Source organism: Agelaius phoeniceus, chromosome 5, assembly GCF_051311805.1.
Source record: "Agelaius phoeniceus isolate bAgePho1 chromosome 5, bAgePho1.hap1, whole genome shotgun sequence".
Taxonomy (NCBI): Eukaryota; Metazoa; Chordata; class Aves; order Passeriformes; family Icteridae; genus Agelaius; species Agelaius phoeniceus.
The window spans coordinates 65,851,989-65,866,545 of NC_135269.1; the positions used below are offsets into that span (position 1 = coordinate 65,851,989).

General features: G+C 41.8%; 1 protein-coding gene across 4 annotated transcripts in view; it reads left to right on the forward strand.

Moving 5' to 3' along the window:
* Positions 1 to 14,557, forward strand: part of GRM3 (glutamate metabotropic receptor 3) — a 104,518-nt gene that overhangs the window by 62,285 nt on the left and 27,676 nt on the right. For all 4 annotated transcript variants that reach the window (XM_054631389.2, XM_077179198.1, XM_077179197.1 and 1 more), the window contains one exon: positions 9,292 to 10,147. In XM_054631389.2, the coding sequence (XP_054487364.2) occupies positions 9,292 to 10,147 (856 nt within the window). The remainder of the gene's footprint in view (positions 1 to 9,291; positions 10,148 to 14,557) is intronic.

Here is a 14,557-nt window from a genome sequence, read left to right on the forward strand (position 1 = left end):
TCTTAAAATAAAACATGCTGAGTTCTTCAGACAAAAATTATTTCTGGCATTTTTTTCCCCCTCCTGTGAATTTGTCTTTATATTTCAATATTTTTTCTTCCCCTCCCTTCACCCTCCCTCTCCTGCTTTTTTCTGGACAGCTGTCTGCCAAATCACTTCATGATGCTCCTGCTGTCAGATTTGTACTTCTTTCATTACCCTTCCACTAAGGAATAAAAGATTTTGCTGGTAAATCAGCAATGAACACCTTCCCCACTGAGTCAGTATGTGCAATAGGCACTTTTTGCAGAGACTAAAAACAACAAGAGAATGCAGAATGCTTAATTATTTTCTGGTCAGACTAGGCTATTATCGTTAATGATGATCTGGATAATTAGTTTTTAGATGTTGTGTTTAAATTAGCAGTGAGCCCAATCTGCACAGCATTTGATTCTTCAAAACTCAAGCCAGGATTCTTAGTCAATGGAAAAGCTCATGTTTAAAAAAATTTAAAAAGCTGTTTTCATGAAATAAAATTCTGACTTGAGTTGAATCTAGCATCAGGAAGTGAAGAATTCCAAATTTGGAGAGTTTTCTTTTGGGCTTGTGGTTTTTCATCTGAGCCAGGTTATCCACTCTTTCTTAGTTTACAACAGAATTTTCAAACACACTTTCCTTGGAGAGATTGACACAGTAAAGATAATAAGAAAAAGAGGCAGTATTCATTTGCAGAGGAGCACCTGCATAGCCAACCCCAATTCCATGTTTGAGATACTTAGATCAGCTCTTTTCAGGAATATGCATGTGGAAGCAGGAACACCTTTATTCAAGTGCTGGGTTTGTTCTTCCCTGTTTCTGAAAACTGGATTCTTCTGAAAATGAAGACTAGGGTGCATTCCCTGCGGTCAGCTCTTAGAAAAATTAAAATATTCCTTTAGGTGGGCTGGATTTTTAATGTCTATGTATATTATATTGACATGGATATAAAGATTGTTGACTGGCTGTCACCTGGCTGTCAACCCACAAGACCTCCAGATCATGACCATGAAAGTTATTTCCAATTTAGACCCTCATCTAGAAAAAATGGCAGAACAGAAACCAGTGCCCTGCTGTCTTCTCTTCAGTTCCTTGCTGTGTCTCAAGTAAACTGTAACAAAACCACTGCGGCAGGTTTAACGGTGCATTACTGCTATCACAAAAGCTAAAGCCACTCCTGAGTGAGTGACCATCTGGCATGAAATTCAAAATATGTACTCATTTACTGGCAATCTTTTCCTGGCTGTCATTTCTCCTTAGCCACAAAAGTCTGCCAAGGGCTCATAGAGCCTGAAAGTTAATCACCTCCATTTCCTTCCTCCAAGAATAAACCATCTTTCAACCAGAGTCTTAACAATAGCTTCTGACTTCCATCACCACTGAAAATAGTGTAAAATCCTTAAATGAACCAAAAAATAAACAAAACATAGCACATGGGGCTCTGTCCCACTGTGCATGGATCCCCCAGGGATATGGGCAGGAGACGTGCAGGGGATTTCAGAGGTTTGCCAGGCCACACAAGCCATTTGTGCTGTGCACTGACAGCCTCTGGTGATTTTGTGCTTGTGAAAGTAAACCAGATCCTTATTAAAAAATCCATTCTGTGAGATGGACCACCTACCACCAGCATTAAAGCCACACATGCACTTGCCAGCTTCCATGTGCCTCCTTTAAACTCTCTCCTCTTTTATCTCTGTTCTTCCCCTCTTTCCACCACCTCTCAGCCAGACCCTTGCTGTTTGTTCCTCTCTTTGTTTCTATTCCACATTCAGAACCTGAGCAGCCACTGAGCAGAGGTTCTCAGATGCCCAAAGAACACTGAGCATTTCTTTCCTAGAGATTTCAAAGGAATATGGGTACCTCCCTCTGGCTTCTCTGAAAATCCCACAGTAACTGATTACTTTGTAGTCATTTTGATTTGGTTTTGGGCTATAATTTTTATTTCTTAAGTGTGTGCATTTTGTCCTTTTGCTAAGGGGAAGTTGTAAGATTTTACAGGGATAGATAAGTAACCACTGAGCTCACAGGTAAGAAGGAAGGAGCTCTACCATGCAATGAGAGAATCATAGAATTGTTGAGGTTGGAAAAGACCTCTAAGATCATTGAGTGGGTCCTTTAACCCAGCACTGCCAAGCCCAACATTAAACCATGTTCCCAAGTGCCACATCTACGTTTTGTGAATACTTCCAGAGCTGGTGAATCCATCACATCCCTGGGCAGCCTGCTCCAATGCCTGACCACCAATTCAGTGAAGAAATTTTTCTTAGTATCAAATCTAAACTTCCCCTTGCTCAACTTGAGACCCTTTCCTTTAGTCCTATCACTTGTTAGGGGAGAAGAGACCAACCCTCACCTGCTGTAATCTCCTTTCAGGGAGTTGTAGAGAGCAATAAACTGTTCCACGTGGGAAAGGATGTCACTACAAGAGAAAGTGACCAAAAATAAGAATTAGCTAGGGTCACCTAGACATCACCTATACTTACTCTACCCCTTCTGACTATGTCTTACTCTGCATTCATTCTACCCCTTCTGACTAGGATTTACTCATCAGTTAACAAGTCTCAAATTACCATATTTATCACCGATAGCTCTTTTAACTCCAGAAGCAATTCCATGTTCTTTTAGAACCAACAGCCCCAGTTTTAGTACCTTTTCTGGTCCTGTGTAAACGGGACACGAGTCACAGACAGGTTTATGAAGTCCCAGACAAGAGTTGCACTCTCAGGCAAAGCAAGATCTTCTGCACAAGTCTCTTTTCAGAGTGGAGGTTTGGTGCTCAGCTTACTTCACTGCAACAGTAATGCTGTGTGGAGGGAGAGTGCATGTGTGACAGCTCACTGTGCCATCCCCTGCAGGAAAAAAGAAAAAAAAAGATTTCCAAACAATTCCTTCAAAGCACAACATTTCTCTGCATGCCCTCCACGGTTTACTTTTTATTGCACAGGACAGACACAAATACAAAAAGAAATTCCCAAGCCCTGTGCAGAAATCCTAGCTGCTATTCTGACAGTATTCCTTATTTCTGATGTTCATTTTGCAGATGAAGTTATTTCACAGTTCAAACACTGCTTCTCTCTGTGTGGCAGCTACTGAGTCCACTGCAAACATTTAGCTATATTTTTCCCAGCTTCATTGCTCCTCATTTTCAGGAGAAGAGCAAGACTAAAAATAATGTTTCCTTCACCCTTCTTCCTGCTAACAAAAAATGCCAGACATTTTTTATTTGTTTGATAGTGAATCTTTTCCTGAGTTACTTTTTGGAAGCAATTTTTTTAAGGAACAATACCTACAAAGTAGGAAACAGGCTTCTTAATACCAAAGAGTGTGAAAGCTGATGGAAACCACTGCTTCAGTCCTGCAGTGATTCCACAGGAGAACAAGCCAGGCTGGGAGTCCTAAATAACCTCACCGCATCTGGTTGAGTTCCTTACAAGTGACCTTTAATAATTTAAAGAACTGGGATATTGGCATTCCCAGTGACCTTCTGGGGTCAGTGCTTGGAGTTCTGCTGAAGCCAAATTGGTGCTTTTTGCTGCAGGTTTTGACACAACCCCTGTGCAGTCACTGCCCTCATTAGTGCTTATTCTGATATCCCAGAGATGGCACCCTTAGTTTAAAAATGGGCTAGGGAGAGATGATGTTCCAGGCTGATAAAGGTTTTTCAGTTCTGAAAGCACTGAGGCCCTTAAGGTCCTCATTTCTCCTTGAAAACAAATTAGCTTGGAGTAAATTTTTTCTTGGGTCCAAGGTGAGCAGCTGCATTTGCATCACTGAACTCTCCTCCTCTCACACATTCCCAAATTATGTGAGTGTGCCAGAAGTGTCCAGACTGAGTCACTCAGGGTCACACTGTCCCCAGGTAGGAGCCTACTAAATCGCAAGAGAAGAGGGAAAATTATGGTGGGGCCCAGCTTTTCAGTATTGCTCATGTTTATTGCCAGTGATGCAGTCTGGCAGCTCAGAGCCTGCTGGGCTGTATCTGCAGAACACAGCCAGTTCATAGATGGAAATAAATATTTCTGTTTATTCTGTTCTCATTGGACCACATCTAGGATGCTACCTCTAATTTTGGGTCCCTTGTAAAAGGTAAAAGGATGATTCAATAAATACAAATATAATAATGGGGAGGAGAATCTGGAGCACAAACCCTACATGAAGAAATTGAGGTAACTGCACATGTTTAGCCTGGAGAAGGTTTGGTGGGAAACTAATATCAGCTTTTCAGGCTTGCTCTCAGGAACACATAATAAATGTCATTATCAACGTGATGCAGGACCAGAGGATAGAAGAAAATACTCATAAACTGGAAAAAGGGTAGATTTTAACCTGAGAAAAAAATGTACATTCCAGGAGTTGAGACCATGGGGAGACTACACAGGCCAGTGGAGACTGTTGGCTAGAGAGGTGCCTCATTTAGTCTCTACCTTAGGTTAATGTCTGCCACCTACCACACACCCACATCACAGCCCATTCAGAACCAGTGTTTCTTTCCTGCCTTTCTAAAATAGCTCTTTCTGCCAAACTTTTGGTGTATTTTTATATTTAAGAAACAAAAAAAATTAAATCAGGAAAAAAAAAAACCCTGTATTATATATTGCTACAAATGCTTTAGACGCAGTTTGACTTCCAACTGCCCAAATAGTAACAAAAAGGCAACAAGGTGGATTACCATCATTTAGGAACTGGATAAAACATACTCTAGCTGCAGTCCATGTTTTTTCAAAGCAAGAGCTCAAGCCCTGTGTTATAGCAATGAAATTATGAAAAACCTTGGGACATGGCTTTGCCATGGTCTTGCTGTGGGAATCTGGACTTGCAACTTATTCCCAGAAATAGAAAGACTTTCTCAGGAGACCAAAGGCAACAAAAGAATCTCCACTAGGACAGATTGCAGCTCAGAGAGACAGAAATTTTCCCAGTTTCTCAGGAGAGAAAAAACTCCTTTACCTTAATGTTATTCTGTTCCACAGCCTAATTTATTGTCTGTTCAGAGTAGCTCTTCCCTGTCTCAAAGGAGCTCTGTGAAATTAGATTCATTAAGCCATGTTAAGTGCCATGAGACTCTCGCATGGTTAAATTTCAGAAGGGCAGAGAGCACTGTCATCTAACAAGGGCCTTCTCTGTCCAACAAATGTGCAATACACACTTGTGAGTTGTGGTAAAAACACCCTACTTGTTCTAACACTTTTGAGATTTATCTTTCCTTCTTTTCTCCAAAATATTTTCTGTGTTTTCCAGTCCCATACACATTAAAAAAAAAAATCCATGTAATAATCTCAGGGCCATTAAAAAGGGAAATTTTTAACAAAAACATCAGAATAAATCCTACTGCCAGCAAAAATTAAAATCTTATGAATGTTAAAGAAAATGTTTTATGAGATTCAAAAAAATCATAAGATAGATCAAGGTTACTGAGACATAGAGGTGTTGCCTATCTGTCCCCATTTACCAGCAGGATTCTTGTTCACAAATACACCCAGAAACCAGGTTCATGTCTTTGATAGCTGTAGCTAATTCACGGCTCCTTGCAGGTGGTTGTTATGAAGCCATTTTCAATGTTGTTTTAAACAACATTGGCAATATCCCACAAGCATTTATCCTGTCTCTGCAGCTCAGAGAAGCAGAAGTGACAGATGTAGAGAGGGAGAGGGACACTGGTCCCCCCTGGCACTGCCACAGCCGCTCCATTTGCAGGATTTGCTGGTGCCAGTGTGTCCCTGTGGCTGGCACTGGACTTACTGCCATGCTCAACAAATCACCCACCAAATCACCACCCCAGCAGCTGAGTGAGAGCCAGCTTTGCCTGGGGAGTGGCACCTGACCACAGGAGAGTGGCTGCACTAATAAGCCCAGCAGCATGAGAGAAAATAAGGGTTTCCCATCTCTCTGAATGCAGACTCCATCCCCATGCTTTATTCACAGCAAGCTCTGCTAAGTGCCTGGTTTAGTTTGCAGATGCAGAACATCCAGACTTCTCTTCAAAGGTGTCTGCAAAACCCACCAGTTTTGACAGTGAAAAAACCTGGCTACTACTGCTGCTTAAGTGCCAACATATGGATTTCAGGCACTAATTGCATGCACCACGGCTTGATTAAATTGCTCCCTGGAGCTTTGCCAGAATAAATTATTTCACTAAGCAAAAGCTGGATCTGCACTGCAATTTTGAAGCTGTTCCACACATGCCAAGGCAGCGTGGAGCTACACTGGAGGTGTGCCTCAGGTGGCTCAATCTCAGTGCACATAACTCTCTTTACATCCCACTGTCCTCTACTTCCCTGAGCTGACACAGTCTTAGATATCCGCTCCTCTGCAGAACCTGCTAGATTCTTTTAGTCTCTTGACCAGGATAATATTTTCATGATCAAATGCTCAGATCAACATGAAAATGGCTGGAAAAAGGGACTGTTCTGAAATCAATTGCATCAGCTAAGTGCCTGAGACTTGAGCTTTTTTGAAAAATAATTCCCTAATATCACAATGTTACAATATTCCAGAAAATCCCCACTTGAGAATTTCAAGAAGAGTGTCCTGATCTGAATTAATAACAGATACAACTTCACTGAACTCCATGAGCAGTAATAGTTCTCAGGGATGATTGAGTCACTATTCTTTATGATTAATCAGACTTCCTTGTATTTTTTTAATTTTTAGTCCATGAAAAATCTACCATCTGGACAGCTTTGTAATGAAGAGCTTTACAGCAAACAGCTGTAAATACATGAAAACTTTCTTCTCCCAGAGCACAGGAATGAGAATTACAGGTGTTTGCAGGGACCCTGGAAGTGGAGTGGTCTCCAAAGCTGAGGGCCCCCATGTAAACTGGGAGAGTAGTTCTATGAATGCTTTTGCTGCTTAGACTAAAAGAAAAAATATTTAAAAATTTTTTAAAGGGCACAAACAAACAAAAAGGAAAAAGCAAAAAGAAACAAAACTAGCTATAAAGCTGCAATATTTGTTAGGAGCACCTTTCTGTGAGCTGAAGGCTTGTCCACTCACTGACCAGCATTACCTGAGCTGCTGAAAATTGACTTTTTCTTTAGCAAATTTGAGGGGGGGAAATGCAGAATGGAATGTGTGCATATCTTCATTATGCTTTAGCACAAATGAAATAACTCCTGCTAGAATAAACTGAGACAAGAATAGCAATTCCAGCCCACACAGTTCTGCAGGAAATGTTCCAGAATAGCTACATGGAGTACATTCTCATTACCAAATCGGAGTGCTCTTGAGAGAGGACATGTGAACCAAACCATGTGGATATGTGGGCATGTAATCAAACTTACAAAGCCACAGGGACTGAACCATGCTCAAAGCATCCATTGTACCTTGGTGGCAGAACAAGCCTCTCTGCCCATCCTGTTGCTTTAAAGCTGTTCATTTCCATCACCAGATGCAAATTAAATCCCACACTTCCAGTATAAGGCGGTTTAATGACTGTTACCATCCAGCAGGGAGGTTGAGAACACAACAGCTGCTTTCTGTGGGACAGGAACTCGTTCAGCTGCAGCACTTGCCAGCCTTGTGCCTGTACCCACTGGCACAACTGCACTGTCAGCTAAAACCCAGGGTACTCCTTCCAAGCGCTGTAGGAAAGGGTTTTTTGGCTTAAAATAAAATAAACCACTACCAATGTTTTTTGGTTTTTTTTGTGAAGACCAACTTCAACTCAACAGCTACAGCTGAGATGCCAGGACACCTGTTCTTTCCTGGTGTTCCAGAAGAGCAGGAGGATAAGAACCTCCTGAGGTCCTCAGTTCCATGTGGTCCAGAAAGTCCCTGTACATGTATGGCTCACAGCAGAGTCTGGCCCAGATGAGATTACACCAGTTTACAAGGGCACTAGTTCAGTGTCTGCAGCACAGAAAAGACAGAATCTAAATCTATAAAATCCTAAGTCATACAGGTTGCTGAAAAGCAATAAAATTCTTGTTTGTTTTTTTATGGGTTTTTTCTTTTTTTACCAGACTGTCTAATTTGCTACTGACATCTGAGCCTTCAAAATTTGCCTCTTCTACAGTATTTTTTTCAAAACTTTTCCTTTGCTTTTGAATTCTTACAGACAATTTGTGGTCAAAGAAACATCTGGGGAAGATTAAAAAAATTAAAGGATTGGGCAACTTTTAGTAAGTTTCCCTTGGGAATCTCAAGTACACTACTGCAGAAATCTCAAGCACACGGATGCTTTTAAAACGGTTTTGTCAGGCTGTACTCTAAGATTAGCTTCAAATTTTATTTACTGGACAGAACTTCCAGTCACCAATCTTCTCTTTGTCATTTAAGAAACTAAAATAGGAAAAGAATGCCATAACCTTTCCTCATTTCTTGCCAGATGTGATCAAGAGTTGCACTTCTGTGAAAGCAGCAGAGTGGATTTGGAAATATTTAAGTATTGGACATAGCCAAATAATAAAAAAAAAAAGCAGGACTTTGGACCACATAAATCAAACTGGAAGGACAAATAGAGGTTATTAAAAATTTTTATTTTTTATTAAAAACTGTAGGTCAACATGACATTAGCTCAGTTGGACAGAGCATGGTGCTTGTAATTCCAAGGTCGTGGGTTTGGCTCCCACATGGCCCGCTCACTTATAAGTTGGATTCAATGATCCTTGAGGGTGTCTTCCAATTAAGACCATTCTATGATTCTGTGATTCTGTGGTTCTGTGGCATTGTGAAATACTTGAAGAGTACTAACATGCAACAAATGTGCCAACTCAGCTGGTCTGCAGCCCGAAAAAATGTTTAAATAAGTAAAAAAATAGGAGAGGCGAGGATTTACCTTGAATAACTGAGGTAAGAAAGTTCTGCAAAAGGCCTGTATATTTGTGATATTTTTACAAAACAGAAACTTATGTCTTATTAGTGCATTTGGTCATCAAATACAATGAATCTTGGAGAAGATGAATCCCACTATGAGCAGCAAAGGCAGGCAAATCCCCAGGCCTTAGTAAGGAACACAGTCTGAAACTGAAATATATTGTCCATTTGTGTCTAATCATCTGTTGTTTAAACAGGCTGGGTTTCATGAAAATAAAGGTCCATTACAGTCCCAGCAGGACCCAGGGAATTAACTGGGCATCAGAACAGGTTTTGTGCATATGCTCAGTGCAATGCTTTCCCTGGAGTTTGTTATCAACATCCTCTATCAACACCCTCAATCTGTGATCGCCAGAACATCTCATTAAAAAAACACTGTCAGTGCCTTTCCCTAAATATTTCTGCTCCATTTTATAAATACCCCTCTTTAATAACCCGTGCACCCCGCTTTGTCTCTAGGTGGCAAATTTGCTCAGACTCTTCCAGATCCCCCAGATCAGCTACGCCTCCACCAGCGCCAAGCTGAGCGACAAATCCCGCTACGATTACTTCGCACGGACCGTGCCCCCGGACTTCTACCAAGCCAAAGCCATGGCTGAAATCTTGCGGTTCTTCAACTGGACTTACGTGTCCACGGTGGCTTCCGAGGGAGACTACGGCGAGACGGGCATCGAGGCCTTCGAGCAGGAAGCTCGCCTGCGCAACATCTGCATCGCCACCTCCGAGAAGGTGGGGCGGTCCAACATCAGGAAGTCCTATGATGGTGTGATCAGGGAGCTGCTACAGAAGCCCAACGCCAGGGTGGTGGTGCTCTTCATGAGAGGTGACGACTCCCGGGAGCTGATCGCGGCCGCCAACCGCTTCAACGTGTCCTTCACCTGGATCGCCAGCGACGGCTGGGGCGCGCAGGAGAGCATCGTCAAGGGCAACGAGCACATCGCCTCCGGGGCCATCACCTTGGAGCTCGCTTCCCACCCTGTTAAAGAGTTCGACAGGTACTTCCAAAGTCTCAGCCCATACAACAACAGGCGCAACCCCTGGTTCAAGGACTTCTGGGAGCAAAAATTCCAGTGTAACCTGCAGAACCGGAAACCGCACAGAAAGGCTTGTGAAAAGCACTTCACCATCAACAGCTCCAACTACGAGCAAGAGTCCAAGATCATGTTTGTTGTGAATGCTGTGTATGCAATGGCTCATGCCTTGCATAAAATGCAGAGGACTCTCTGCCCAAACACCACCAAACTCTGTGATGCCATGAAGCATCTGGATGGCAGGAAGCTGTACAAAGATTATCTCCTGAAAGTAAATTTTACAGGTAATAACTCCTCTTTTGGTACCTACAGAATGTAATTAATCAGTGTAATTAAGGAAATGTTCATCAGTTATGGTAACAGCCAGACAAATTCCTGGTAGCAACTATTTACACAGTTCAGACCAGGGTGGTGCACAGGCAAGGTCACTCCTGTCACAAGAAGGCAGAAAGGAGAAGGAGGAGGAGCTTGATGAGAATCCTAAAGAAAATAGGCTGATGCTCCTCCTGCTTCCAGCAGAAAGAAGAGGTGAAGGTGGCAACAGCTGTTCTTCACAGTGTTGTACTCCATCCTCTAAAATTCCACACACCAACACCCATTTATTTCACAGCCAGTTTGGGCATGTCTGAAAGCCAATGGTCCCTTCACCACCTGCTACACCAGGCAGCCGCCTGCTAATCCCATGCCAAGACTTGGCCTTCTCTCCCCAGCTTTGCTACAAATTTACATAACTGCTGGACCCTGGCCAATGTCCTTGCAATAGTAAAGTAATAATTCCTGTCATAGAACCAGATGCATATAAGCTATTTAAATATATGGGGTAGTGCCATTACATGCGTTACAGAACTACAGGCTTGATGGCAAAGTATAAAAAAGTTACATTAAACATGTGCAGGAGATGTGGAGGAGGGCGATCAATCTGGAATGATACAAGCAAACTTCATGGGGACTGGCTGCACAGCACATGGCATCTCTGTGGTTTTGCCACCACATAAAGCTGAGTTTAGCTTTTTTATTAATACTATGCCATAACAATATTACACCTCAGCAAAGCTAAATAGATCTACAGAGGAAAGAAGTAAAGCATAGAACACCCTGTCTTTTTGTTTCTTCATGTCTGAGTTTCTTCTGAAGGATCTAGGTTGAGCTTGAATTTCTATGTATAATGAAACTGATATTCTCAACTGCCTGAGTTGATAGTAAGGAGCCATCATGCTGTGCTTTGAGTGAGAACCAGCTCCAAGAGGAATTGAAGCATAAACATGTGTAGGATGCAGCATGCTCAATCCCAAGAGACCTTCAGTAATTGTACAATGCTAATAACACTGAAAACTACATAAAACTGTCAAATTGGAGCTTGAACTTTCCCCTCCTTTAGAAGTGTTCTCAGCCTTTTACCCAGATCACTTCTAGATTTTACCAACCACATCCCTGGTGCTTCTCCCAGTGGGATGCAGCTGCTGTAGCCAAGCACTCAAGTCAGAATGTAACAAACTTCTTGGGTTTCGATCTCTAGAAATTAAGAATAATCCTTTCTCCTTCTCTTCCTCACAGCACTTACAACATAGAAGCTCTTTTCTTGCTTGCCTGCACTTATCCTCAGAGATACTTGAATGTCTTTAAATTGTTGAAATCAATTGGTTTTAGGAAGACAGCACTTCATGGGAGCTGATTCCTGGCATGCTGATCAGGAGGGAAGGCAGGGTGTGCTTCTGTCCCTGCCAGGGAAATACTTCACTACTGTAATGACCACCTAAATGAGTAGGCACTTCAATCTTTTCAACTTCAATTATTTTGAAGATTTTTCTGACACTACAGGTGTTTTTATGAGCTTAAATGAAAACACTATTGAGTCCAGCTTTAAGACTAAGCAACCTTTGTTTAAATATAGGATTCTTAATAATTTTTCGAACATGCAGATATTTTTTAGCTCCCAAGCATTTTTCCACTCAACATCTAGATATAAAGTCAAAATAACCCCGATTTTCTTTCACCAAAATCTCAGGAAATTTTTTATTTATCTAGAGCCAGGAAAAATAGCTTTGATTTTGACCGAAATAGCTTTTATTTTTTTATGAATTGGGAATTGAAGCTGTTCAAGCTGGAAAAAAAATTGAAGCCTGTAAATTTTCAGTTTTGAAAACAGAAAGCTGTTTTTTGAACCAAATTAATTATATTAAAAATCAGCATGGAAATCTTTGAAACTCTGAAGAGCTTTATTTCCCATTAATTTTCATTTCCAATCTAAAACATTAAGAAACCTGTCAAGTTCTTTTCCAATGGCTTTGTTCCATATACATTTTTTAACAGCTTACAACATTATTTGCTCATCTTATTTCTTTATTATTAGTTCTTCCATTATAATGTGAATCCCTTTTTTAATATAAGTTATTTCTAAAGCAGGTGAATGATTTTTATGTAGTGAGTTATTAAGCAAATCTTCCATCCCTTCCTCCTTTCAGAAGAGTTAATACATATGTGAGATTTTAATACATATAAGTCTTGTCATTGATTTTTATGGGACCAAGAATTATTCTTTGCTCTTTCCTGGCTGAAGAAAATTTTTGTGTGTGTTGTTAATGCAATATGAGGACCTTGTTGCATGGTACCTTTGATCAATGATGCTCTCATATTTCCACCTCCAAACCAGAGTATTGTATTTGCAGGGTGCCCCAATGAAGTAAGGAATGGTGAGTCTGACTCCATTTTCTCAGAAGGCTAATTTATTATTTTATGATACTATATTATATTAAAGAATGCTCTACTAAACAATACTAAAGAATACAGAAAGGATACTTACAGAAGGCTAAAAAGATAATAATGAAAACTCCTGACTCTCTCCAGCATCCCGACACAGCTTGGCCCTGATTGGCCAATGAGTCAAAACAACTCACAGCAGAATCCAATGAAACAATCACCTGTGGGTAAACAAACTCTAAACACATTCCAGACAAGCAAAACACAGGAGAAGCAAATGAGATAAGAGGTTTTTCCCTTTTCTCTGAGGCTTCTCAGCTTCCCAGGGGAAAAATCCTGGGCGAAGGGATTTGTCCAGAGAATGTGAATGCCACACCTGAGTGTTTTCCCAGAACAGAGAGAGGGTGGCATGGAAGTTGCCAGGCCTGCAGCTGCACTGCAACCAAGTCAGGCTGTGGATCCTCTCTCTTCTTTAGCCTGGGTAGCCATCCAGACCCACCACAAGGAAGCAGGCAAGAAACAGAGCAGTGATAACCATATTTGCAAACACACAAGCAGCTATATAAGCAATGCCTCCTCTGCTAAAAGGCAGGGGTCACATAAGCCCTGGAAGCATAGAAATCAAGCAAAGAAATGGTGGAAGAAGCCAAGCAAATGGCCCTGAATGTCTTGTCCCAGTTTGCTGGCACATGAATTTCACACACACCAGTCTGAGTAAATGATTGGGTGCATTCCTATGACTGGTGTGAGATGGAGCAATTTTAGACAGTTACCCTTCACACTCAAATTAGTTTTGATTAGTCTTTGATTACAGTTGATGGAGGGGATCAGCACTTACAGAGAGTGCTCCAGCCCATGTGAGGTATGATTTGCCCCTACATCTCTTGCTACTGACTACATATGGAGCATGGAGTGATTAAGGTTTATTTTCACTTTGCCATTTAGCTGAAAGCCTGAAGTGAGACTCCCAGGAACAGCAATAATGTGATTTACAGGGAAATACTCAGGGACCAGCTAACAGCAGGGTGGTTGTAGGGGACTAGCAGGATTTGTGCATCCTTGTGTTGCCACTGCTGCTGACATGCTGTGTGACAGGTAATTTCACTAATATCTCTGGGTTCCTACTTATTTCTCCTTTTTCATTAAATCGAAATAACTCCACAGAACTGCAATGTGGGATGAAGACAGGGTGAGATTTCACTCCTTATTGTCTGTGAGATACATCAGGCACATAATTTTCTTGCAAGTCAGTAAGACATATAGGACAAATGTTGGGATATTCTGAATCTTTATAGTAAAGGAAAGAGAGACACCTGTGCCTAATTCCAGCTTCCAGCAGCAGGATGTGAGAATGCAAAGTCCAGCCCCTAGATAAATGCACTCTCTCAATTTCAGTGTTTGTTTGGCCTTTCAAAGAGATATAGGCTGGTTCATCTTTTTGATCTTCCCATCCTCTACATTCCCTCCTGAGGGCACAAGTGCAGCTCTTGATGTTCTAAATCGTGATGGTTTTCTGCTGGTAAAGAGATGCCAGTTCAAGAGGCTGTTAACTTGTATTACCAGAACAACAAAGAAGTGCTGAACAAAAGTACAGGTCTCCCTGGCAGAGAGCACAGAGTAAACTCAACTTCTCACCATACCCAGCAGTTGCCTGGTGAAGGGCAGCACACTGAGGGGCCCGTGGGAGGGTTATGAATCCAGGGATGAACCCACACATCCAGAAGCCTTGCTCCCCCACAAGGGTGGAGGGGACAGTGCAGCAAACAGCTTTGCTGACTAATTTAGCTTGTCTAAGCCACCAGCAGGACACAGAAAAGCAGTGTTGTCATTGCCCACAGCACTACTGCAAGCCTCACGTTTGACAAGTGCCAGGACAGCGTGAGAGGGGTGTCCATCATTTGGGATAAAACAGTGGCAGGGTCTTGCACAGCTGTGCCCTACATGTTTCTGTCTGGTGCAGCTGCTCCTCCAGGACATTGGACTGGAAGGGGAGGGTG